This window comes from Ictalurus punctatus, chromosome 2 (genome assembly GCF_001660625.3).
Source record: "Ictalurus punctatus breed USDA103 chromosome 2, Coco_2.0, whole genome shotgun sequence".
Lineage (NCBI taxonomy): Eukaryota > Metazoa > Chordata > Actinopteri > Siluriformes > Ictaluridae > Ictalurus > Ictalurus punctatus.
In genome coordinates, this window is record NC_030417.2 from 21,419,491 (window position 1) to 21,447,146 (window position 27,656).

A 27,656-nucleotide genomic window follows, 5' to 3' on the forward strand; every position below is an offset into this window, starting at 1 on the left:
CCACGATCGGAAAAGGTGAAGCAGCTGAAAGCAACACTAACAAAACAACAACCTTTATTCACCAAACCGATCGCTGCTGTCCAGCTCAGTGCCAACACAGTGGCAAGGAGAGTTTCCTTGCTTTCTTCTTTTCCCACCATATGAGCTTTTTTTAAAAAAAAAATTTTTTTATTATTATTTCTTTTTTACATTTCTTGCTCTGAAAACCAGCAGGCGATCTGCACTAAGGCTTTGATCATGTCATGACACCGGTTGTTCCAATTATCAACAATCCAAACAACACAGATGCTTCAAATTGTTTCTTGATGAAGTTTCTGCAGAGTACAGCGATCTCCTCCTTCAGACAGAAGTCAGATGGTTGAGTAGGAGTAAGGTACTTCACCACTTTATTTCCTTGCTGAGTGAATTTGAGGAACGGTTCAGTGATTTTGAAAGTCTTGAGCCATGTATGGCATTCATTACCAACCCTTTAATGGAGATAGACAAGAACATTCACCAAGCTGCCCTCAAAGCATCTGCTTTATTTAGATGTACATACCTTTGTGAAGCAGCGTTATCTGATACGAATACGATCAAATCTAAATTCAGAACAAGACTGACAGATGACCATTTAAACGACTGCATAAGAGTGAACCTAAAAGCACACACACCAGCATATACCTCCCACGTGGAATTGATGCAGTGTCAGTCAGCTCATTAACTGTAAGAAACTTTGAATGCATTTCATGTCATACTTGTGGCCCATCATGCTCTTTTCTCATTTACCATGCACTCATTCATGTGGCATACATTTTAGTTCCTAATGTAGGCTAAGATTTGAAATGTTACTGCTGATTATATTCCAGTTTAATTTAGTTTGGTCTTGACTTTCATTAATGTATATAAAAAAACAACTATATGTGTAGACAACTATAGAAAACAAAGTGCTGTTTTCCATAAAACTGTATTTTTTGATTCTGTTTTCTTCTGACTCCTTCAGATGTATTTCAGTTTAATTTTTGTTAATTTGAACATTATGATACATGATGTGAAAGATGTAAGTATTGTGTGACATGAGTAGCTCTCAGCCACTTCAATTTTTTTGAAAAATGAAAAAAGTTTTGAGACCCTTGCTTTATATCTATGATATCTGTGTGTGACACACACGCACACCAATCAGCCATAATATTAAAGCCACCTGTCTAATATTGTGTAGGTCCCCTTTGTGCCACCAAAACAGCTCTGATCCATCAAGGCATACACTTCACAAGTCCTTTGAAGGTGTGTTGTGGTATCTGGCAGTTAGATAGCCATTAGCAACAGATCCTGTAGGTTGCAAGGTGGGGCCTGCATAGATGGGACTTGTTTGTCCAACACATCACACAGATGCTTGATTGGATTAAGATCTGGGAAATTTGTCAAGTTCCTCAAACCATTCCTAAACAATGTTTGCAGTGTGGTAGGGCGCAATATCCTATTGAAAGAAGCCATTGCCATTAGGGAAATACCGTTGCCATGAAGGCATGTTCTTGGTCTGCAACAATGTTTAGGTAGGTGGTACATGTAAAAGTAACATCCACATAAATGCCAGGACCCAAGATTTCGCAGCAGAATATTGCCCAGAGCAATGTTATTCCCATAGTGCAACCTGGTGCCATCTCTTCCCCAGGTAAGCAACGCAACCCGCCATCCACATGACGTACAAGAAAACGTGATTCATCAGAGTGGGTGACCTACTTGTATTGCTCCATGGTCCAGTTCTGATGCTCATGTGTCCATTGTATGCTCTTTTGGCAGTGGACAGAGGTCAGCATGGGCACTCTGACCGGTCTGCAGCTACGCAGCCCTATACGCAGCAAGCTGCTATACACTGTGTGTTCTGACTCCTTTCTATCATAGCCAGGATTAACTTTTGCAGCAATTTGCGCTACAGTAGCTCTTCTGTGGGATTGGACCAGACGGCCTAGCTTTCACTCCCCACGCGTATCATTGAGCCTTGGGCACCAGTATACCAGCTGAGCTTCCTTGGACCACTTTTGGTAGGTACTAACCACTACATAGCGGGAACTCCGCACAAAACTTGCCATTTTAGAGATGCTCTGACCCAGTCAACTAGCCATCACAATTTGGCCCTTGTCAAAGTCCAGGGTAAAAATGAGGTCCATGAAGACATGGTTTGCCAAAGTTGGAGTGGAAGAACTTGAGTAGCCTACACAGAGTCCTGACCTCAACTCCACTGAACACCTTTGGGATGAACTGGAATGCCTACTGTGGCCTGCATGCCAGACATAAGTGCCTGACTTAACTAATGCTCTGGTGGCTGAATGTGCAAATCCCCACACGCCATAATCTAGTGGAAAGCTTGCCCAGAAGAGTGGAGATTAACAGCAAGAAGTAACTAAATTTGCAATCGGTTGTTCAAAATGCACATATTGGTGTGATGGTCAGGTGTCCATAAACTTTTGGCCATATAGTGTACATTTGTATGTAATATACTAAAAAACGAGAGTAAGAAAGTACATGTTAGGGATGGAAAATGGGCACATACCTTGAGGAACTTTCATGCGATTCACCATTTGATTTGACACACTGGACATAGGCACAGATCCATCTGGTGAGTTAAAGATATTTTAAAAGGATAATAATAGCAGCTACCTTAATACTAGGAATCCCAGAATAACTATAGATTTCAGGCAAACAAATCCATACTCACTTGCCGTCCGGGTAGCTTGTGCGGGTCCCATGGCATTAGGCTGGGGAATGCCAGTCTGCTGTACTCCTTGAGTACCCAAGGGAGGCTGTTTCTGAAGCCTTGACTTTCTCTTTTCTTCCAGCTCCTTCTGAATCTTGTATATCTTCTCAGCTAGGAAGTGGTAATACTCATCCTAAAAAAAATCCACATTAAAAAAAAAAAATGAGAGCCCTGTGTAAAGATGATGGTTTGACCAACAAAATGTTGCAGGAGCTGTGTTTTTTTTCCACGGTCATGCAGATGGAGGTGGCTGATATGAAGATCAGATTGCGGGACAAAGAAAGGCTATACAGATCAACATTGGGCGCGCACTGCATGATGCATTTATTGCCTTCATTTGTATGTTCAGTATCTACTTGATCATGGTCAGGGTCACTATGATTTAAACTGCTTTTTTCTCTCCCAATTTGGTAATTTACCAATTCCTGCCCAAAATGTTGCTCTCTCAATCAAACAACAGCTACCAGATGGGGAGGTCACGTCACACAGATGCACAACTAGCTTGAGATATGGGAAATTTGGGGGCCAGAGCAACACCATGAACTTTTTGTCATGTTCCTCAAACTATTCCCCAATAATGGGACTCATTTATGAAGGCGGATACAAATGGATTTATGCGTAAATCGTTAGTACGCACTTTCACACAAGAAATTTGGTATTTGTAAAAATCCTATAGTTAATATCTTACTCCTGCTCCAGATTGTATGTAAATTTATGCAAAAGAAGACTAATTAATGTAAACTTCAACTTGAATAAGGTTTGTTTATGTAAACCATAAACAAATGCCTCAGCTAATGAAAAATTATTATTATAACTCCTTAGATTTATATAGCACTTTTCTAGGCACTCAAAGAACTTTATATTGTATGGGGGAGTCAATCTCCCCAACCACCACCAGTCTGCAGTATCCACCTGGATGGATGTGACGGCAGCCATAGTGTGGAAGAACGCCCACCACACACCAGAGGTGAAGAGGAGAGGAGAGTGATGTATCCAATTGAGAAATGGGGATTATTAGGGGGCCATGATAGATAAGGGTTATATCCCTACTCTTTTACTATAAGTGTCCTGGGATTTTTTTTTAATGATCACAGAGAGTCAGGAACTTGGTTTAACGTCTCATCCGAAATACCGTGCTGTTTTTACAATATAGTGTCCCCATCACTATACAGAAGCATTAGTCCCCCCACAAAGCACAGAGTGAGCACCACCTGCTGGCCTCCCTAATACCACTTCCAGCAGCAACCTTAGTTTTCCCAAGGAGGTCTCCCATCCAGGTACTGACCAGGCTCAACCCTACCCTTCAGGGGGAAACCAGGTGAGAGCTGCAGGCTGATATGGTTCTGGCAACTTTACTGGCAGCTGACAGAAGATCTGGAGCTCACTTTTTACTATTCACATTACACATTTTTAAATATTTTTACTTGCATAGTAGTGAGTCAAAATAATTTGCACTTCTGTTTTTCAAGATTCACCATTATGATTCATTTCAAGTCAAAAAAAACTTTCGCTTCTGTTTTTCAGGCTTTATGCTGATTTATCGTTTCATTTACACACAACCTTAATAAAAGATTTCTAAATGATGCCACTGCATCATTTGAACTAAATGAAGCCACTGCCATCAGGGAATACCACTGCCATGAAAGTGTGTACCTGGTCAGCAATGATGATTACGTAGATGGAACATGTCAAACTGATGGACCCAGGGCTTCCTGCAGAACACTGCCCAGAGCATCACACTCCACCACCAGTGTGGTGCACTGTGTTGTGACACACTTTTCCCATAACCATCATTAAAATATTCTGAGACTTGTGCCACAGCAGCAGTTCTGAAGGGATATCGAATGGGATAGACATCCGTGCTTTGATGAACCTTAGGCACCCAACACCCTGTCTCTGCCACGTGGTTTGTCCCTCCTCGGACCATCTCTCATAACTGCTGATTGGGAGCACCCCATAAAGTTTAGCCGATTCGGAGGAGCTCCAACCCAATTGGCATAACAATCTGACCCTTGTTGCTCAGGTCTTCATACCTGCCTATTTGTCCTGCATCCAACACGTTGACTAAGATGAACTGACTGTTCGCTTAACATCTAATATATCCCAGACCTTGACATTTCACTAATGTTATGGCTCATTAAAAGGTGTGTATGCATCTACACACACACACACACACACACACACACTATGGCCTCAGAAGCACTGTGCTTGCACAGCTAATGAATATCAGCGCATACATGCATTTTTAAATATACAAACATCCCTACATATACTAATACAGGGTAGGGTCTCCCTTTGCTCTCAAAACAGCCTCAATTATTCATAGCATGGATTCCACAAGATGTTGGAAATATTCCTTTGAGGTCCATGCTGACATGATTGCATCCTGCAGATTTTTCTGTGAATATTTTCATTGAATAATTTTTCATACTGTGAATCTCCCAATCTACCACATCCCAAAGGCGTTCTACTGGACACCGATACAGTGTCTGGAAGGGTCACTGAAGAACACTGAAATCACTGTCATGTTCATGAAACCAGTTTGAGAGGACTTTTGCTTTGTGACATGGTGGATTCTCATGCTGGAAGTAGCTATAAGAACAAGGGTAAATAGTGGCAATAAAAGGATGTGCATGGTCAGCAACAATACTCAAATAGGCTGTGACTTTCAATTGCTGATTGATTGGTATTAATAGCCAAGTTTTGTGTTTAAGTAGAAAGCACCTACAATGGTCACAGGAGCAATGGTCACATATAACCTGTCATCAATTAAATGATTCTGATTAACCCCAATTAAAGATCATGTTTTCTGTAGGATTTTCTTGACATGTTGGTTTCAGCCAAGTGCTGAAGCCATCGTAAGCAAAGAGCTTAAAAAGCATGTACGGGATCTCGTTGATGACAACATTAGATGTATTATGGAACACTGAAGGCCATCATCAATAAGTGGAGAAAATTGGGCATGACGGTGACATTTTTAAAAACAGGTAGTTCCTTTAACATTGACAAAAGGACTAGATGAAAACCTATCAAGGAGGCTGCCAAGAGACTTATGGTAACATTAAAAGAGGTAGTAAGTACTAGTCACTCCCTGTGTGTGACAGCAGTCTCTTGTATTTTTCATGTCTGGGCTACAGGGTAAGATGGCTAGACAGAAGCCATATCTCACGAAAAACAACATCCAAGCCTGCCAAAATTTTGCCAAACCATATGGCAAAATGCGTAAAAGACTGATAAAGAGCAAGGTAGAATATTTTGGGCATAATTCTAACAAATACATTTAGAGCAAAAACAAAAACAGCTTATCATCCAAAGAATACCCATGGTGAAAGCAGCATAATGCTCTGGAGCTGCTTCTCCTGAGCAGGGACTGAGGTGTTGGTCAATCCTATTTTGGTACAAAACCTGCAGGCCTCTATTATTACAGCTGAAGATAAAGACAAATTTCACATTCCTGCATGATCAGGAGCAAAGCAAAAAAAAAAAAAAAACAAAGTCAAAAGGACTGGCCCCAGAAGACGACGACTTTGGAATGGCCAGGTCAGAGCCCAGATCTAAATCCTATCGAAAACCTGTGAAGTGACTTAGAGAAGGATGTGCACAGAAGATCCCCTCACAATTTAACAGATCTGGACAATTTTTGCAAGGAAGAGTGGAATATAATTGCCCAGACAAGATGTGCTAAGTTGGTAGACTCTTACCCAAAAAGAAGTGCTGTAGGGTGGCTCAATGCTTAAGGCTCTGGGTTACTGATCAGAAGGGCGCCAAGCTGCTACTGTTGGGCCCTTGAGCAAGGCACTTAACCCCCTCTGCTCCAGGGGCACTGTATCATGACCCCAGCTTCCTAACAAACTGGGATAGGCAAAGACAAGAATTTCACTGTGCTGTAATGTATTTGTGAAAAAGGTTTCTTCTTCTTCTACAAGCAAAAGGAACGACAAATTGTATTAGTTAAGTAGTGTGCACACTTAGGCAACCAGGTTATTGTATTTTTTCTTTTCCTAAAACAGCTATGTTTTTCACTTGAATTTTATTAGTCACCATCACATTAAAAGGTGAAAAGATCTAACATGATTCATTTTGGTTTCATCATTAAACTGTAGGTTTTTGGGTAAAAAATAAATGAAACCCAGACAAATCATGTTCAGTTTCCCAGCCTTAACGTGAAATTACAACACATAAAATGTAAGTGAAAAACAATCAAACATCAGATACAGAAAAAAAAAGGAAAAATAAAAAAAGTTACAATAATCTAGTTGCACAAGTGTGCTCACCCTTTTATAATTGGGGATGTGGCAGTGCTTGGAATGAACCAATCACATGTTCAAAAGTAATACACCTGTCATCAATGAAAATTATTCTGATTGACCCCAAATAAAGTTTCCTTAGGATTTTCTTGACATTATCTTGGTTTCATCTGACGGCAGAAACCATGGACTGCAAAGAGTTTACAAAGCATGTACGGTATCTCACTTGTATAAAAGTATTTCCAAGACATTACACATACCATTGAACAACGTGAAGGCCATCATCAACAAGTTGAGAAAACGGGGCACCACAGGGACGTTACCAAGAACAGGACATCGCAACAAAATTTACAAAAGGACCAGGAAAAAAAAAAAAAAAAAAAAAACTTGCCAGTGAGGCTTAAGTGACTTACGGTAACATTAAAGGAGCTGCATGAATACCTGACACATACTGATTACACTCTGCATGTGATAATCCCCCATATTCTTCAAATGTCTGGGCAATGGGGTAGGATGACTAGACGGGAGCCTTTCGCTAAGCTCATACAAGCCTAACTCAAATCACCCCTAAACCATGTGGCAAAATGTATTATGGTCTGATCAGACCAATTCCAAAAGGTATGTTTGGTGCAAAAACAACAACAAAAAAAGAACATCATACCCATGGTGAAGCATGATGGTGGCAGCATCATGCTTTAAGCTGCTTTCTTTTAGCCAGTACTGTGGGTTTTATCAAGGAAGAGGGAATCATGAATAGCTACAAATACTAGCCGATTTTATTGCAAAACACTCAGGTGTCTGCTAATAAGCTAAATATGAAAAAGAATTTCAACTTGTGGTATGATAGTGACCGAAAGCATACATCAAAATCAAAGGAATGGCTTAACCAAAAGAAAATCAATGTTTTTTGAATGGCCTAGAAAGAGCCCAGATCCTAGTTCAACTAAAAATCTGTGGGGTGACCTAAAGCAGGCTGTGCACAGATGCCCTGACAATTTGATGGATCTGGAATGTTTTTGCAAGAAGGAGTGTGAAAATATTACCAAGTCAAGATGTGCCAGAATGATAGACTCCCCCCCCCCCCCCCCCCCCCAAAAAAAAAAAAAAAAAAAAAAAAAAAAAAGAGTGGTGTAATAAATTCAAAACGTGCTTCAACAAAGTATTAGTTTAGGGGTGTGCACTCTTATGGAACTAGGTTCTGTACTTTTTTTTATACTGCTCCCCCTCTTTTATTTTGTGTGACAGAGCAAGTAAACAATCAATTCTAGAAGTTGATGTGTTGGAAGCAGGAAAAATGGGCAAACATAAGGATCTGAGGGACTTTGACAAGGGCCAAATTGTGCTGGCTAGGAGTCTGTGTCAAGCATCTCCAAAATGGAATGCAGTGGTTAGTACCTGTCAAAAGTGGTCTAAGGAATGACAACTGGTGAACCGGTGACAGGGTCATGGTTGCCCAAGGTTCACTGATGTGTGTGGGGAGTGAAGGCTAGCCCACCTGGACCAATCACACAGAAGAGCTACTGTAGCACAATTTGCTGAAAAAGTTCATGCTGGCTATGATAGAACGGTGTCAGAACACACTGTGCATCACAGTTTGCTGCGCAGTTGTAGCCCAGTCTTGACACCTTCAGCGGCAGAAGGGACCTATACAATATGAAGTAGGTGGTTTTAGTGTTATGGCTGATCGGTGTACACCAAATGACAGTCGAGTAGGCAGTCTTTCACAATGTCAGATCACAATGCGTCTGAGATGTATTGGACTCTGCTTACGACTTAGCACTGTTCACTTACAATCGGATCACCCAGGACACATGTTAATGCCAGATGTGAAAAGGGCCTTAGTGAGGTCAGGCACCGTTGAAGAGTGAAAAGGCCTGGAGTGTAGTCCCAGTTCATCTCAAAATTGTTCAATTGCAATTTAAATAGTTTAACACCACAAATGCTTCAAGTGGTTTCCCCAAATTCATCTGAAAATGCAATTTCTCCAGTTTCATAATTATTCAACCCCCTGAATAGAATCCCTCACAACAGCGCAAATATGCAAAACAGGTGTCATCTCAAGCACACCTGATGCAACTAATCAAGGGCTTCATTAGTTGCACCAGGTGTGCTTGAGCGGGAACACATGAAATACCTGGACTGGTTAGGGGCAGAAAATACATATCATACCTGGACAGGGAAGAAAAGGAAGCTATCAATGGCTGCAACCAGATTTCTGATAAGGCAAGTTGTGAAAAACCCTCGAGTGACTGCAAAAGACCTGCAGCAAGACTTGGTGGCAACAGGCACTGAGGTTTTAGTGAGCACAGAAAGCATGTACTAAACAACAGAAAGTTTTCCATGCCAGAAACTCCAAGACGTACTCCACTACTGACCCAAAAGCACAAGAAAAGTCGACTCAATCATATAAGTAAGCCACACAAGTTTTAGGATTATGTTCTGTGGAGCGATGAAACAAAACTTTTTGGCACAATGGATCAGCGGTTTGTCTGTAGGAAGAAGAATGAAGAAAGAACACTGTCCACAGTCAAGCATGGTCGTGGCTCGGTGATGCTCTGGGACCTTTGGGATGCTTTGCGTCCTCTGGCACTGGAAACCTGCAGTGTGTGGAAGGCAAGATGAAATGATTGAAATATGAGGAAATCCTAGGAGAAAACATCATGCCGTCTGTGAGGAAGCAGAAGCTTGGGCATCATTGGACCTTCCAACAGGACAATGATCCCAAGCATACCTCAAATTCCACCAAGGCTTGGTTACAGAAGAAGTCCTGGAAGATTCTACCACCTGTCTTGACTTGAGTCACCTGACAAACCCCATAGAAAATCTCTGGTGGGATTTGAAGAAGGTGGTTGCAACATGCAAACCTGCCAGAAGCTGGTGTCTGGCTATGCATCTCATTTCCAGCAGGTCATAACAGCACAATTGTGCTCTACTAAGTACTAAAGATGCTTGCCATGAAGGGGTTGAATAATTTTGAAACTGGAGAAATCATTGTAAGTTTCATTTTCAGTTGAATTTGGGGAAACCAAAGCAAACTTGAAGCATTCGTTGTGTTGAAACATTTCAGCTGAGAGTCTGTACATTTTGACAATAAACCTGATTTGCAATGGGGGTTGAATAACTTTGATTGCTACGGTATAGGTTTGATTGTCAGCTTTGATCGTTAATATATACATTCACACCCATACATTCATTCATTCATTTTTATATATTATATATATATATATTATATTATATATTATATATATATATATATATATATATATATATATATATATATATATATATATATATATATATATATATATATATACACACACACACACACATACACACACACATATATACATACATATACACACACACAGTATCTCACAAAAGTGAGTGCACCCCTCACATTTTTGTAAATATTTCATTATATCTTTTAGTGTGACAGCACTGAAGAAATAACACTTTGCTACAATGTAGTGAGTGTACAGCTTGTATAACAGTTTATATTTGCTGTCCCCTCAAAATAACTCAACACACAGCCATTAATGTCTAAACCGCTGACAACAAAAGTGAGTACACCCCTAAGTGAAAATGTCCAAATTCGGCCCAATTAGACATTTTCCTCCCCGGTGTCATGTGACTTGTTAGTGTTACAAGGTCTCAGGTGTGAATGGGGAGCAGATGTGTTAAATTTGGAGTCATCGCCCTCACACGCCCTCATACTGGTCACTGGAAGTTCAACATGGCACCTCATGGCAAAGAACTCTCCGAGGATCTGAAAAAAGAATTGTTGCTCTACATAAAGATGGCCTAGGCTATAAGAAGATTGCCAAGACCCTGACAGCAACATGGTGGTCAAGACCATACAGCGGTTTAACAGGACAGGATCCATTTAGCACAGGCCTCACCATGGTCAAACAAAGAAGTTGAGTGCACGTGCTCAGCGTCATATCCAGAGGTTGTCTTTGGGAAATAGATGTACGAGTGCTGCCAGCATTGCTGCAGAGGTTGAAAGGGTGGGGGGTCAGCCTGTCAGTGCTCAGACTATTCGCCGCACACTGCATCAAATTGGTCTGCATGGCTGTCATCCCAGAAGGAAGACTCTTCTAAATATGAGGCACAAGAAAGCTCGCAAAGAGTTTGCTGAAGACAAGCAGACCAAGGACATGGATTACTAGAACCATGTCCTGTGGTCTGATGAGACTTGAAGAAACTTATTTGGTTCAGATGGTGTCAAGCGTGTGTGGCGGCAACCAGGTGAGGAGTACAAAGTGTGTCTTGCCTACAGTCAAGCATGGTGGTGGGAGTGTCATGGTCTGGGGCTGCATGAGTGCTGCTGGCACTGGGGAGCTACAGTTCATTGAGGGAACCATGAATGCCAACATGTACTGAGACATACTGAAGCAGATCATGATCCCCTCCCTTCGGAGACTGGGCCGCAGGGCAGCATTCCAGCATGATAACGACCCCAAACACACCTCCAAGATGACCACTGCCTTGCTATAGAAGCTGAGGGTGAAGGTGATGGACTGGCCAAGCATGTTGCCAGACGTAAACCCTATTAAGCATCTGTGGGGCATCCTCAAACGGAAGGTGGAGGAGCACAAGGTCTCTAACATCCACCAGCTCCGTGATGTCATCATGGAGGAGTGGAAGAGGACTCCAGTGGCAACCTGTGAAGCTCTGGTGAACTCCATGCCCAAGAGGGTTAAGGCAGTGCTGGAAAATAATGGTGGCCACACAAAACTATTGACACTTTGGACCCAATTTGGACATTTTCACTTAGGGGTGTACTCACTTTTGTTGCCAGCAGTTTAGACATTAATGGCTGTGTGTTGAGTTATTTTGAGGGGACAGCAAATTTTCACTGTTATACAAACTGTACACTCACTACTTTACATAGTAGCAAAGTGTCATTTCTTCAGTGTTGTCACATTAAAAGATATAATCAAATATTTACAAAAATGTGAGGGGTGTACTCACTTTTGTGAGATACTGTTATATATAGAGAGAAAGAGAGAGAGAGAATGAATATAACAAATCAACCTATTTGCTCACATGGGCGCACACAGATTGCGCATATGAGATGGCGGTCGTGACACATATTATAATCATTATATTTGATTATTAAATGTCATTTTATCAAATGATCATAATCACATCGATTCGTTTTACAGTCCTACTAGCCTACTTTTCATTTGTGTGAGGAAGCTGGCGTTTTGAGTGGGATTTTCACACCCTGTTATGTCGGTGGCTATAGGCGACTGCAGTAGACACATCTTGCGGTATTAAGTTTAACGATTAATCGAACTTTAATTTAAATGACGATTGATCATGGGAATTTGTGGAAATTGACATCCTTAATTGAAAAGCATCAGACTCGAAAAGGTTACAAAGCTATTACAAAGGCTCTGGGACATGAAACAACCACAATGAGAGCCATCATCTCCAAATGGAAAAACTTGGCACAGTAGTGAACCTTCCCAAAAGTCGACAACCCTCCAAAATTCCTCCAAGTGCTTAGCAACTATGCATCCAGCAAGTCACAAAAGAGCCAAGGACAACATCAAAGGACCTACAGGCCTTAAAGACACTGTTCTTGACTCCACTATCAGAAAGATACTAGGGAAAAAATGGCATCCACAGAAGCATGGCGAGGCAGAAACAATTGCTAACCAAGAAGAACATTAAGGCTTGTCTGAATTTTGTCAAACACACTTTGATGATCCTCAAACCTTTTGGGACAATATTCTTTGGATTGATGAATGGAAAGTGGAACTGGTTGGAAGAGAGGGGTCCTGATACATTTGGCCTAAACCAAACACAGAATTCCACAAAAAGTACATCACACCTACATTCAAGCATGGTGTTGGAAATGTGATGGTGTGGGGATGCTTTGCTGCTTCAGTGCCTGAGCAACTTGCAATAATTGAGGGATACATGAATTCTGCTCTTTACACAAAAATCCTAAAGGAGAATGTGCCGCCTTCAATCAGCATGTTTACATACGCCGATATTAATCCGATTAAGACAATACTCTGATTAAGAAACTACCATGTAAACAGCAACTTTTTATTACCTTAATCCTACTAAAGTCATACTCGAAGTAAACACAAATCGAATTAAGACATGTGGAGTACTCCTGTTTTAGTCGCATTATCGGAGTACATTACAGACATGTACGCACCTTAATCACACTATTAGCGTTGTGTGGGAGTTTTTGCCGCATTTTGCGACAGGACATGTACACATATGGCAGTGCTCAACCATTTGACGGCAAACAAGAGACCACAGCTGCATTTGAAACCGCATACTTACCTGCTATATAGTAGGCGAGATGCATGTATTTCAGCTAATATATAGTAGGCAAGTAAGCTGTTTCGGACACAGCCCATGGCTTCAAGCAGTCGTCTATTAGCACGTAAAATAATTAACTGCACTTGAAGCATTCATAAAATTAAAAATGAAACATCCAAATCTGTATACAGTACCATAATGAAGACGAACTGTATGTTGATACGTAAAATTCTGGAGGGAACCTCAGACGGCGCATCACGGGGACGTAATGACGTGTGCCGTTAATCGCTCTATGTTCTATAACGTGTAAAACGGGAACATGAAAGGAATATTCTAAAAGCGACTCATGTAAACACAATCACAATATTGTCTTATTCAGAATAAGAACAATGATTAAATTATTGATGTACATGTAAACGTAGTCAATGAGCCAAAGTATAGGAGTACGTACTAATCCTACAATAAGTGAGAGACTGATCTCCAGTTATCAGAAGCATTTGGTAGAAATTATTGCTGCTAAAGGTGGCAAATCAGATTTAAGTTAAAGGGGGCAATAAATGTTTCACATTGGTGACAGGTGTTTGATAACTTTTCTCACTTCAATTAAAAAATAATGATAAAAAACTGTATAGTGTAATAAAACCTATATTGTAATTTTCACAGTTTACATTAGTAAAAAAATAGACCAATCACATCAAAAAGTAAGTACACCCCTACATTTATCACACCTTCAAATCCATAAAATTAGAATCAAGTGTTCAAGATTGGGTGCCAGTGACTAGAACCTGCTTAAGGAGTGCAGGTGGAACCTGTCTTATACCCCACTCATACTTAGTGCCTGGTGTTCAATTTGTTATTTAGGTGTATGGTATCTTGCCAAGATCTAAACAGTAAGGTCTTCAGAAAAAGATTGTGGATGCCTATGAGTCTGGCAAGGGATTCAAAAAGATCTCCAACTTACTTTAAATGCATCATTCCACTGTAAAAATCATCTACAAATGGCCCAGATTTCAAATGGCCATCCCAGGAACTTCAGCCCAAGAGCAGACCTTCTGATGTAAAAAGAACCCCGAAATTTCATCACAGGATTTGCTAGTAAGTCTGCCAATTGTTGGTGTCAAATTAGTCAAAAATTCTAGCAAGCCAATGTCAGAGACTGGTGGACAATTATGCAAAATGCCTACAAGAAGTTATTTCTGCTAAAGGGGGCAATACTAGCTTCTGAGGTCAAGGGTGTACGTACTTGTTCCACAGAAGAAGATCACATCTATTGAAAAAATATTTTCACATGGCTGTGTGTGTATATTTTTTTATATACATGCAGACATACACACAGAGCACTGGAACACCTGCACAGCTACACATTCATATAATTATCTAATCAGCCAGTCATGTGGCAGCAGTGCAATGCATTCAATCAAGCAGATGTGGGCCAGGAGACGATCGACTATCAAAATAGGGGTCTCTGTGATTTTGCTCATAGCATGTTGGTGTCAGATGGGCTGGTTTGAGTATTTCTATTGCTGCTGATCATCTGGGATTTCCGTGCACAACATTATCAAAATATTGCAATAAGGAAACATCCAGCAGGCAGCAGCTCTGCAGACAGTAGCACATTCTTGATGAGAGAGGTCAATGGAGAAAGGCCAGACTGATTTGAGCTGACAGAAAGGCTACAGTAACTCAACCACCATATACATTTGTGGTAAGCAGAAAAACATCTCAGAATGCACAACACGTTGAACTGTGAGGCAGAAGACCACGTGGGGTTTTGATTTTTTTCAGCCAAGTACAGATAGCAGAAGTTGCAGTGGGAACAGCCTCACCAAAACGAGACAGTGGAAGACTGGAAAAATGTGGCTTAGTCTGATGAATCTCATTTCTGATGAGGCACATGGATGTTAAGGTCAGAATTTGGTGCCAACAGAATGAATCCATGGACCCTATGTGAATACTGTTGCTGACCATGCACATCCTTTCATGGCCACAATTTGCCCTTCTTCTTATAGCTACTTCCAGCATGAAAAATGCACCATGTCACAAAGCAATTCATCTCAAACTGGTTTTATGAACATGATGAGTTCAGTGCTCTTCCGTGGCCTTCCCAGTCATTGGATCTGTATCCAATAGAATACCTTTGGGATGTGGTAGAACAGGAGATTCACAAAATAAAAGTGCACCTGAAAATCTGCAAGACTTGCATGATGCAATCACATCAACATGGACCAAAATCTGAAAGGAATGTTTCAAGAAACTTGAAGAACCCATGCCACAAAGAATTGAGGCATGGCTTTATTTTGAGAGCAAAGGGAGGCCCTACCCAGTATTAATATAGTCTTTTTAATAAAGTGCTTGGTGCAAATACTACTCTAATATTTTGAGATATTTTTGATTTCCATGAGCTGTAAGCCATAATCAAGATTAAAACAAAAAAGAGGCTTGAAATAATTCACTTTATGTGTAATGAATCTAGAATATAAGAAAGTTTCACTTTTGTAATTAAATTACGGAAAAAATAACTTTTCCACGATATTCTAATTTTTTGAGACGCACCTGTACACACACACACACACACACACACACACACACAGCCATGTGGAAAAAATAAGTACACCACATGGAAATTGTTGGCGCTTTTTTTTTTTTTTTTTTTTAAACATATTTGGAAAAGCAAACATTTGATCATGTTTGAAACCATATCTATTAAAAAGTTGATATACTTGAACAAAATCACTAGGAAATTAATTTTTTCAATCATTTATTCAACAGAAATATTAATAGATTTTCTGTGGAAAAAGTAAGTACACCCTTGGTCTTGGTACTGCCTCCTTTAGCAGAAATAACCTATTGTAGGCATTTTGCATAATTGTCCACCAGGCTTGCTGGAATTTTTTCAGCACACTTCCATCCAATATTCTTTAGGTTGCAAGATGTTTCAGGCTTTTTCTTACATGTACTGTTTCAAATCCCCACACAAAATTTCAGCGAGACTCAAATCCAGGGTTTGTCTAGACCATTCCATAAGCTTCCATTTCTTCTTTTTGAGCCATTCCTTAGTGAATTTGCTAGTGTGCTTAGGATCATTATCCTGTTGAAAGGTCCACTTTCGGTTCAACTTCAACTTTTGGACAGATGTCCTCACTATCTTGAAGCACTCTTCGATGCAGAATTCATAGTTGAATCAATGAATGCAAGCTGTCCAGTCCCTGAAGCAGCAAAGCAACCCCAAACCGTAGCATTTCTACCACTGTGCTTCACAGTTGGTATGAGGTGTTTCTCCTGAAAAGTTTCGTCTGTCCAGAGCACATTATTCCAAAAGGCCTGGTCTTTGCCTATATGCTCATTAGCAAAATGTAGTCTTCCTCTAATGTTCTTTTTAGACAGCAAAAGCTTTTTCCTGGCACACCTCCCATGCATGTCAAATTTGATGCATACAATTTCTTTTTGACTGTAGAAACATGCACTTTAACACCAACAGTTGCAAGTCTTACTAACAGATCCTGTAGTGAAATTTTGTGGATCTTGGAGACCTCTTTTAGCAGACTATCAAAAATAAAATTGCTGGGACAGCCAGTCCTGGACAACTTGGCAGTCAGTTGAAACCTGTGCCACATGTAAACGATTTTTTCTTAAGGTGAAATTATGCATTTCAAATAATTTGGAGATCTTTTTAAATCCCTTGCCAGACCCATACGCATCCACAACCTTTTTTTCTGAAGGCCTTATAGAACTCTTTAGCTCTTGGCATGACAACACCATTCACCTCAATAGCAAAAAGAAAACCAGACACTACATATGAGAGGGGTTTAAATAATATGGGTATCACCAGCACTCCCTAAGCAGGTTCTGATCACAGGCACTAGGGCTGGGAATCGAAAATCTATTCTAATTCTGGAATCGGATACTCTGTATAAAATTAAAACTTCTATTCAACTTCTTGATTCCTGTGTCCGCATTTTCAGACAGACCGGCTCTCTTTTTTTGTACGTCATTTGTGTGCACCTGACCTGGAGATCTGCCTCCTTCCTCGCTAACCTGCATCATGTAAACGACAGTCCTAATGGACCGCGAGAAGCGCTCGAAAGTGTGGCTATACTTTGTGAAGTCAGAAGCCAAAAAAGCTAAGTGAAATATTTGCAATAAGCTAATATGTTGCAAGAGAGGTGTCAACACCAACATGCCAAAGTAACGGCGGTTGATTCACTGTATAGATTTACAAGAGTGCCCCGTGTTTGGTGCTTTGCATAGCCTGAGTGCCCCCTCGTCATTAGTCAGAACTTGTATGGTGACAACTCCACCAAACGTTACCTGTGAGATGCCGTTCTCCCTCACTGCCAAGGGAAAGCTGACAAAAGAAAAAACTGAGGAGTGTCACAGGTCAATCACAACATTCATAGTCAAAGGGTTGCATCCCTTTTCAGTTGCTGAGTCGCCCTCATTTAGTTAGGTGTTAAAATAAAGCCAAAATACATATTTTTTTAAACATTTGGTTGCAGCCAACAAGTGTTGTGTATTAAAAGCACTTTAAGTTAACAGTTTTGTACACATACAGCTCCTCAGTTTTTATGTAGTCTGCTGATTTTTATTCATGGTATTCAGCTGCAACTAAATGTTTTGCAAAAAGAAACACAAAATAAATTTAATTGAAAATCTAAATGTCTGATTTATTTTACCACCTAGGAATCGAAACTGGGAATCGATAAGTAGAATCAGAATTGATAAAATTCAAAATGATACCCAACCCTAGCTGGCAACCAATATTGAATAACTGATTCTAATTTTAAGGATGTGGAGCTGTGAAAAATGTAGGGGTGTACTTATGTTTTATATTTGTGACCGATCTGGGGTTTTTTTTGTTAATTTAAATAGTGAAAATTACTACAAAATGTAAATTTGTGTCATTTGTTAGAGCGCGTCAACTTATTAATAGGTACTGGTTTCAAAGAGGCGAAATGAGATGTTTGCTTGCCCAAATATGTTTAAAACTTTCTTTTTTTTTTTTTTAAACCAACAATTTCCATGAAGTGTACTTATCTTTTTCACGATCCTACACACACACACACACACACACACACACACACACCAAAGTGGCCTCCAGTAATATTGGCACCCTTGGTAGAAATGAGCAAAGAAGGCTGTGAAAAACTGTCTATTGTTTAACCTTTTGTTTGAAAAAGTCACAAAAAAATAGTTTATATAAAAAAATAAATAAATAAATATAGGTGTGCAGCAATTATTGGCACCTTTTTATTCAATACTTTGTGCTTCCTCCCTTTGCCAAGGTAACAGCTCTGAGATTTCTCCTATAATGCCTGATGAGGTTGGAGAATACATGGCAAAGGGACCCGAGACCATTCCTCCATACAGAATCTCTCCAGATCCTTCAAATTCTGAGCTCCACACTGGTGGACTCTCCTCTTCAGTTCACCCCACAGGTTTTCAATCGGTTTCAAGTCAGGGGACTGGGATGGCCATGGCAGGACCTTGATTTTGTAGTCAGTAAACCATGTTTGTGTTGATTTTGATGTATGTTTTTGATCATACAAAACAAAGATTTTTTATAAACCTATTACGTTTGCAATTGTTTGATATCCATGAGAGTATTTGTGATTTTCTTTTAACAAAAGATCAAAAGGTTAAACAAAATTTTTCACAGACTTCTTTGCCCATATTTACGAAGGGTGCCAATATTAGTGGAGGGCCCTGCATACATACACAAACATACACACACGTTTTATGGTGCAATGATGAATCACGATAAATACAGAGGGAAAGAACTCTGAAGATCCATTGTACAAAGTTACGATTAAAGCACGACAGTCAATACAAAAAATAGTGACCCAGTACCATATACATATCAGAACATCAAATTAATTAATGACTCCAAAGTTTTAATATACGTCTCTCCCTTTTTGGAGTGTAAAGAGGATTTGTATTTCTTTATAGTTATGGGAAATAGAATTTATTAGAAATAAGTTCATTAGAAAATATTGTGAGCAGGTACAAACAAAAACACCTGCAGGAATGGGTGAGATTATTCAGAATTCTTTCAGGGGGAGACAAGAAAGGGATTTAAAAAAAAAAAAAGAAAAGAAAAGGGACGGGACCAAACAAACCCCAGTCTTGCACATGCATTCTAGTTTGATACAACAGTGTGATGTTAGCTGAAGTGATGTACCCTGCTGTTGGCAGACTCATACATGTCGCCCTCCACCTTTCGGGCATAAGCAACCAAGTTTTCCATTCGTCTGTCCTTCAGTGCTGCAGGATCTGGGGTGGGGAATATGGCTTGAACTCTATGTTAGATAAAACAAAAATAGGGAAAGGGAGAGTGTTAGATCTGTATCCCTATTAAAATGGACAGCTGAACCACATGTTAAACGAAGGCTAATATACGTGACTAGCTTAGAATGAACAAAAGCTAAATTAGTTCTATACTTTATTTTGAAGTGATTAATCCACTCACAGTTTGTGCACAAGGTGGTTACGCAGATCCTGAGTGACATGTTCATGCCAGGCCTTCTTCATGCCAGGCATAGAGGGTACTGCTGTTGATGGCAGATTCCCCATTCCACTCGCACCAGAGCCATCTGGCATCAGCTGGCTGTAGGAACATTAAATTTAGAGATTATACAGTATAGCTGAAGTCATAAAATGTGAAAAATGTGAAAATGTTATTTCTGACAAGCTTTCAGATAATAACTGTACACTTGGTGTACAGTAGGGAAATATTTCATTAGGAAGTGGAAAGTATGGGATAAATTCACAGCACAAAAGTGGGAACAATATCACAATATCATTCTACTATAATTCTACTATCAGTGTACCATGGCTCCAGTAAATAAATTGAGATAGCATAAGTGTCCTATAAATAAGTTACTGACACCTCAGTGTCAAGCGTTTATTTGCTGTCATGAAGTGGAAATATTGTACTATGATCAGTTAATCATAGTAATTCCTACTACCCAGGCAGGGGTCCTCAGTTATGTGATAAATAAAATACCAAAGCACTACTTTTAAATGACCATAATAGTATATGCTTTATCTCAATCAACATACATGCTCATTAGTTGGTTACATCTATAACATTTACTATATGGTTATATGGTAAGAAGTTAAATACATGAATGTTCAAGTTATCATTCATGTTACCAACGTTACCTGGCTAGCTTGTTGCTAGTTCATGAGATTTTGGTGCTCGGACATAGCATCAATAGACAAACTTTTATGAAGGTGTCCATTTTTTTCTCTGCTTTGTAGCTAGAAAGGAAAATTATGCAACTCTGAACACCACCTTCCCACATATGAGGCAAGTCAAATGCAGCATGAGGTTAGAGGTGAGAGGTGAGAAGGAGTCAGACTCACTTGTTGTTGAGGGATGAGGGAAGGGGTGAGTCAGTGTGGAGATTCGTCTGATCAGAAGTGGGAACGCTCATACCATTTCCTCCCAGGTTCATCTGGTTAGTGCCTGAAAGGCCAGCAGAGACCACACATGTGAACGCCCCACACACAACACACACCAAATGCGATGAAGTTTTGTTTTGTATGGTTAACCAACAAAGGCATTTATGACACTGAAATGGATGGTGTTAAACGAAACATTTATGGATGTTTAAGGAAATGCAGTTATTACAGATATTCTATGCAGTTTTGTGTGTGGTTTTACACAGTGGTCAATAAGCCAATTTTTCTATTTATAGCATTTGACAGTATTCACATTTAATGCAGCTCTAAATTTGATGTTGGTAAATAACAAAAATTCCCCATATCCAGCTTAAAATTCATAACACACATTTTACATGAATTGATATTCAAAAGTGCAGCACAAATCTTGGTCTGGCACGCATTACCCAGAGAGTTCATGGGACGAAGCGGCTGCTGATGTGGCTGTGTCTGTGGGGTCTGCTGGCCCAGAACCTGTGCCTGCGTTTGTGTGGCAGAATGGTTTCCATACGGGAGGCCAAGAGCCGCATAGGCTCTCTTCATGGAGCTCGGATCTATATTTGTGGTGTTGCTGATCTGCGCACTTGGTTGGCTAGGGCCCATCGTTGATATTCCCACAGGCACTTGCAGGCCAGCGTTAGTTGGATTCAACATAGCTACGGAACAACAATTAACAAAAACTTTAACTACTTAAGAAGAGGAAGGTTACAGATAAAAACACTCAATACCTCCCCACAAGTATTTACTGACTAAATTATGCATACGTGAGGTCTGCACAATACTGATTAAAATAATGGCAATGTTGTTCAATATTGGGATTTTATAGCACTCTATAAAACAATTATGCAAACTTTGAAATACAATAAATACTGCTATATAGTTACGTTATTAAAATAACATTAAATACTAAACAAAAAATAGACAATAAATGTATGACTGATCGCAAAGTGTGGTGATTCCTTTAGTCTTTAGTTAAAACTGACCTCACTAATTATGTCAATTATCTTTAGCTGAGAAAGCCAAAAATGATTATAAACATTAAATATGATTTATTATGCACATACATACATACATATATATATATATATATATATATATATATATATAAAAAATGCATTATATATATATATATATATATATATATATATATATATATATATATATATATATATATATATATAAAATGCATTATATATCTATATCTATATCTATATATATATATATATATATATATATATATATATATATATATATATATATATATATATATAAAGTAATACTTTTCCCCATTTGAAACACATTATGTAAAACAAGACGCATGATACACCTGTCTGCGGGAGTACAAGTTTAGATAAACTGGTAAAACTCGTGCTTCTATTGCATCTACTCGTGACAACCAGTCAACCACCAGCTTGACAGCTGAAAAACCGTCCCCGTCCCCAATGGTGCCAGGTTACAGGTCTGTACTGTGCTACTTTGTGTCCACATTAAGCCAACCTACATGTGGCAGCATTAACAAGCTATGTAGTAGTAGTATAGTATTTTACTATAAAACAGTACCAATACCCATTCAAGCAGTACAGCAACAGCAGCAGACAATAGCGAATAGCTAGTCAGCTAATGTTAGTTATATGAGTGATAACTCTAATGTTCATGATTACCTTCTCAAAACAGCTATTAGTATGGTCAAATGTTATAGATTTAGTACTATGTTTATAATTAATTGATCTAAAGCCAATACTGCTATAAACTCACTTAAAAGTAGAGAAGCGGCACTTTACACTGTTCACAGTGTGATTAGCAACGGGAAGGAACTGGTAGAAGACTACACTGAATTGACCAGCAGTAGGTTTAGGTCAAGGGGCATTTTCTGTGGCCTTTACTGTTTGGAAGTTGCAAACCTGCCTTGAACACAGCATTAGACTAAGGAAAAACCTACAAAAAGAAAAGAAAAAAAGGGTCTCCTCAACTCAGAATTCCTACTCTGGAACCTGAGGTCCTCTTTTCAACTCCAAGTTCAGCAAGTGACATCAAATCACAAAGACTGCACACAACATGAGCAACAGACCAAGTAGAAAGTTTTATATAAATTATTCTGTATATACAAGCATTTGCTTTGAATCAGTCAACATGGACATTCAGTTGTCAAATCTACACCAGTGACAATGTAGTTCACTGTATTGAGGAGGAAAAATATACATCACCCATCACAGTTAGCTGTGACTTTACTCAGCACTGTTAAACTAATTGTTGCTAACAAAAGATGAACATGGAGTCTTTCATTGTTTTTCTCCCCACTTTACATCTTGAGAGCTTAAAGGTAAAAAATTGTGATATCGAGCTCCGACATCCCACTTAAGTGCACCTATTATGGGTTTGAAACTGGCCTAATTTTGTTTTAGAGGTCTCCTACGGTAGATTTACAAGTATCCAAGATCAAAAAACACTTTAATGTGCTCATAATTTAAATTGCAGCATTACCTTCCCCCACCCAGTGTCATAAATGACTCTTTAAATGATCCGTTCTAAAGGATTCATTCAAAACTTCAGACAGCATACTCTGCTCTGATTGGTCAGATGTCCCAGTCTGTTGTGATTGGTCTACCGCTGTCAGGAAACAGCCGATGAAGACCAGAGGCGGGGCTTTTTGTTACAAACCTATGTATGTTATTACAGGAAGTAAGTCCGGAATTACTAACGACTCGTTTCAGCTGTTCAGAATCAGTTCCTTATTTTGGGACTCAAAAACTCTGTCATGCACTTTGATTTTTGAAACTTTGCAGACTTTTTACATTCACAAACAGCTCTATAACACACTACATTAAAGGTAATATCTGAAAAACCATAATAGGTGCCCTTTAAGTCAAAGGTTCTGGAAATCAACATCATTATGTAGCATTGTGGAATTTAAACTGTGGGCCCAAGATTCTTGTTTAAATGATCTGAAGCAAAATAAATGGAGCAAATAAGTCAATAGATAAGGTTCGTTTAGTTGTTTTGCTTTAATGCCTTATAATTGTTCATAACTCACCAGACTGACAGATCATTGTCAGCTGTGTCACTTTATTCTATGCTCAGTTTTGTAAGGCTTGAGGGCAGAGACATGCGTTACAATCAGTAATAAACTGCTTAAATTGTTTAAACTTGGGAGAAAAAAAAAATTCCCACCCCTATACAAATTTAAAGAGGTATGTGGTTATGAAATCAGAAATGGCTTTGGTTTGGTACCAGTGTGCATCATTAAATAATACATCAAATCATATAGTGCAGCAACAACAAAGCTTCTGGATAGAAACTTTGTTTGTGTTGTGTAGTTCAAGCTGTCTAGTAGCGCCGCTATGATGGCAGTTTGACAAAGAGGAGGTTGCTTGAATGCTTGGGGTCAGCAGCAATTTTCATTGCCATCATCTTTTCCCTGATAGTGTATAGGTCCTTGATTTGGTGAGTCCACAGCTGATGAGCTTCTCAGTCAAGCAGACTACTCACTGTAGTCTAGTCTTACAGATGGTAGAAGCAGAGGGGAAACAGGCTGTGATGGAGGTATTGAGCACACATTCCATGATGGCAGAGTGACCTTCCTGAGTTGTCAAAGAAAGATCAGCCTTTGCTATGCTTTGTTGAAGATGGTGGTGGTGATGTTGGCCCATTTCAGTGAGCTGGTGATGGTGGTCCATAAAAATCTCAAAAACTCAACCTTGGACACAGCCGAAATGTTTATTGTCGGGGTTGGCATGCAGAGGAATGCTTGTGGAAGTCAACCAGTATTTCAACAGGCTTGGCAGTAAGCTCAAGATTTTTATGGGCACACCATGCTACAAGATGGTCTGTCATTTCTGTGGGTAGTTTCAGCATTGTCGGAGAGAAGACCCATTAAAGTTGTGTCATCTGCAAACCTGATGATTTTGATGGAGCTCCATGTTGTGGTGCAGTGCAGTCACTACCTTGTGGTAGTCCTGTATTGACCGACATGGAGCCTGAGAGGTGGGGGGTCAATTTCACATACTGCTTAATCTTGTCAGATAATTATCGTTCCACTGACAGAAGTTAGAGGGTATGTTCAGCTTTATGAGTCAGCTGTGGAGTAGGTCAGGAACATCAGTGTTCTCCACAAACAAAATCCTTGCTTAAGTGTTAGGGGAGTCCAGGTGCTGTAGGATGTAGTGAAGGGCACAGGTTCACTGCGTCCTCAACCAAGTGGTGTAGGCAAACTGTAGTGTCAAGAGGGAGTCTGTATGTAGAGTGATTCTTCAGGTTGGACAATATCAGTTGCTCAAAGGACTTATGGACCGATGTTACAGCAAATGTTATGTAATTCTTCAGTCCTGTTGTCATTTTTGTTGAGCGACACAATGTTAGATACTTTGAAGCAGTCCGGGACCCTGCATAACTGTAGGGAGGTGTTATATATGTGGATGAATACAGGAGCTAGTTAAGCTGTACAGTGTTATAAGATGCCAGATAAGACATCATCTGGTCCAGCTGCTTTCCTGTTTATCTGCTTGCTGAAGATCTTGTAAACATCCTCCTGCTTCACTGACCGTGATGATGGTTGATTGGAGGGAGGATGGAGGGTGACAGGGTGTGACTCATTTGTCTTTGGTGTGAAGTTTGAGGGGAGAGGATGGAAGGTGTCAATGGGGGAAGCCTTCTTTCTGCTCACACTGAAATTGCAGAGTCTCTGCAAGGTGCTCCAGACAGCCCTGCGGTTATTTCTGCAAAGCTACTATTATAAACGCCAGCCAGGATCTCAGAATGAAATTTTATGAAATGAAGTGGACTGAAAGGGCTTCCATGTCTGAGGAACAGAGCGTTAAAATTTTAGAGACATTGGTGCACCAGCGGTTGTTAATGTAGAAATAAACGCCACCTCTGTACGACTTACCACACAGTGTGTCCACTCTGAACAGCCTTGGTTTAGCCATGATTCTATGAAGCAGAAAGTTGAGATGCAAGCAAAGGCCTTGTAAGATCTAACAAGGATTACAAGTTAATCTATCCTGTTTGCAAGGTAGCACACATTGGAAAGTCAAAGCTCTGGAAGTGAAGTCCGGATGGCTTTATGCCACCAATGAGCTAATGCCTCTGTACCACCTGTGTGAGCGCATTTGTTTATGCCAGCATCTTTATTTACCATCGGTTGGTGATCTAAAAGCAAATCATCCACTTCGCATAGAAAAATGGTTAATTCTAGTTGTAAGTTGTACTTCAGTTTCAGAAGTTCCTCTTGTGAAAAAAAATAAAAATTCTGTCTGTGGGCACATAATACACACTGCTGTAGTGCAAAACAAAAACAAGTAGTAAAAACAAAACTAAAGTTGTGTAATGTAAGTAAGACAAACAAGTATTTAAGACATAAAATAAACAAGAAAGAAAAAACCCAAGAAAGACAACAAGAACTGAAATGTGGCTGCTCTGTCAGGCGCCACACAGTTGCCAGTGTTTTGTGGGTTTGATGGTGCACCAATACTACAACCTTTTTTTAATTTATTTTTATAATGTAATTAGCCAGAATGACCTTTTATTGATTTGCTCCAGTATTGGAAAGTTAGATGAAACTATTTTATGCCAATCGCAACTATGAGAAAAGTTAACAATTCACATATATAGTCATGCATTTCAAGCATTCTTGACAGAGTTAAACATATGCCCTAAGAGTTCCTTTCTAAACAGAAATAAGTCCAAGGGAACTGTTTGTGGTAATGGCACAGTGGACTGAGATCAGGTTAAAAGAAACACTGGCATATTATTTGAAGTGAAGAAAAGATAATAAATTTCCAGTAAGTCTCAACGTCAGTGGAATTCAAACCTTAACATCATCATTCCCATCATTATCCTCATATCATCCTGCATGACTAATGCGGTCACTGTTCAGCTGGATAAACTAAAAAGCCTTTTGAGTTCACATTTAACTACTGGAATATCATGTTTTCATGATAATCATGTAATCATACAAGGAATTCATATTTAATTTACAGCACTCTATTTGAGGGCTTTTCAAAAACAGGAACTCACGCTGCTGGTTTCTCTTATCACTGGCAGTTTTCAGGGGCAGACAAACAGGACAGTCTTGACGAGTACAGTTCTTCCAGTGAGAAATTATTTGCCTGGAGGATGCACAATGCGCCACTGAAAAAGATAGACAAAGAATGTAAAGAAAAGTATAGACAAGAGGCTTCATGCAATCATTTTTTTCTTTTAATTAATGAAACTCCTAGGATTTTAATTACTTTGCAAGGGCTTGGAATTTGCATGAATGTCCACCTGGGAAAAATTGAACACACCATATATATGCGTTTTAATTTAAAAATGTATAGAAAATAATGATGCATACACACAAAACTAATGATTAAAAAGTGGATGGGATTCCATCCACCCCTTCCCATTAGGGGAGTGGTGGCTTAGCGGTTAAGGCGCTGCGTTACTGATCAGAAGGTCGGCACTGCCAAGCTGCCACTGTTGGGTCCTTGAGCAAGGCCCTTAACCCTCTCGGCTCCAGGGGCGCTGTATCATGGCTGACCCTGCACTCTGACCCCAGCTTCCTGACAGGATGGTATGCAGGTATGCGAAGAAAACAATTTCACTGTGCTCTATTGTATATGTGACCAATAAAGACTCATTATCATTATGTAGAGCAACTACAACCCACAGCATACGAAAGTTTCCAGCATGTTCAATTTTGTTAGCAATGAATTACACAGCATGAATACAGTAAGGAGTGGCTGAGAGGAAATTAAATCCATTTGCTCTCATATGCAGATCCTGAATCCAGCTCAACATTCATATTTGTGTGGGACCGCTAAAGCAAAATGTAAGTACAACCACAATGTTTCTGTGAGGAAACAATTTGGCATGTCATATCCAAATAGTTGTCAGGAACGGCAAAAATAAAAACAAACACGATACTTGCCAGGGTATAAAAATAAAAGAACAGTCCATGCTACCCACAT

The 27,656-nt window shown here is 39.7% G+C and overlaps 1 protein-coding gene across 3 annotated transcripts in view; it reads right to left on the reverse strand.

The window, feature by feature from the left end:
- The window catches only part of crebbpb (CREB binding protein b), a 91,690-nt gene that overhangs the window by 29,767 nt on the left and 34,267 nt on the right, over window positions 1-27,656 (reverse strand). For all 3 annotated transcript variants that reach the window (XM_053673876.1, XM_017493389.3, XM_017493380.3), the window contains 7 exons: window positions 26,722-26,835; window positions 21,117-21,365; window positions 20,632-20,734; window positions 19,733-19,870; window positions 19,445-19,562; window positions 2,693-2,864; window positions 2,528-2,590 (listed from right to left, as the gene is read on the reverse strand). In XM_053673876.1, coding sequence (XP_053529851.1) covers window positions 2,528-2,590; window positions 2,693-2,864; window positions 19,445-19,562; window positions 19,733-19,870; window positions 20,632-20,734; window positions 21,117-21,365; window positions 26,722-26,835 — 957 coding nt within the window. The remainder of the gene's footprint in view (window positions 1-2,527; window positions 2,591-2,692; window positions 2,865-19,444; window positions 19,563-19,732; window positions 19,871-20,631; window positions 20,735-21,116; window positions 21,366-26,721; window positions 26,836-27,656) is intronic.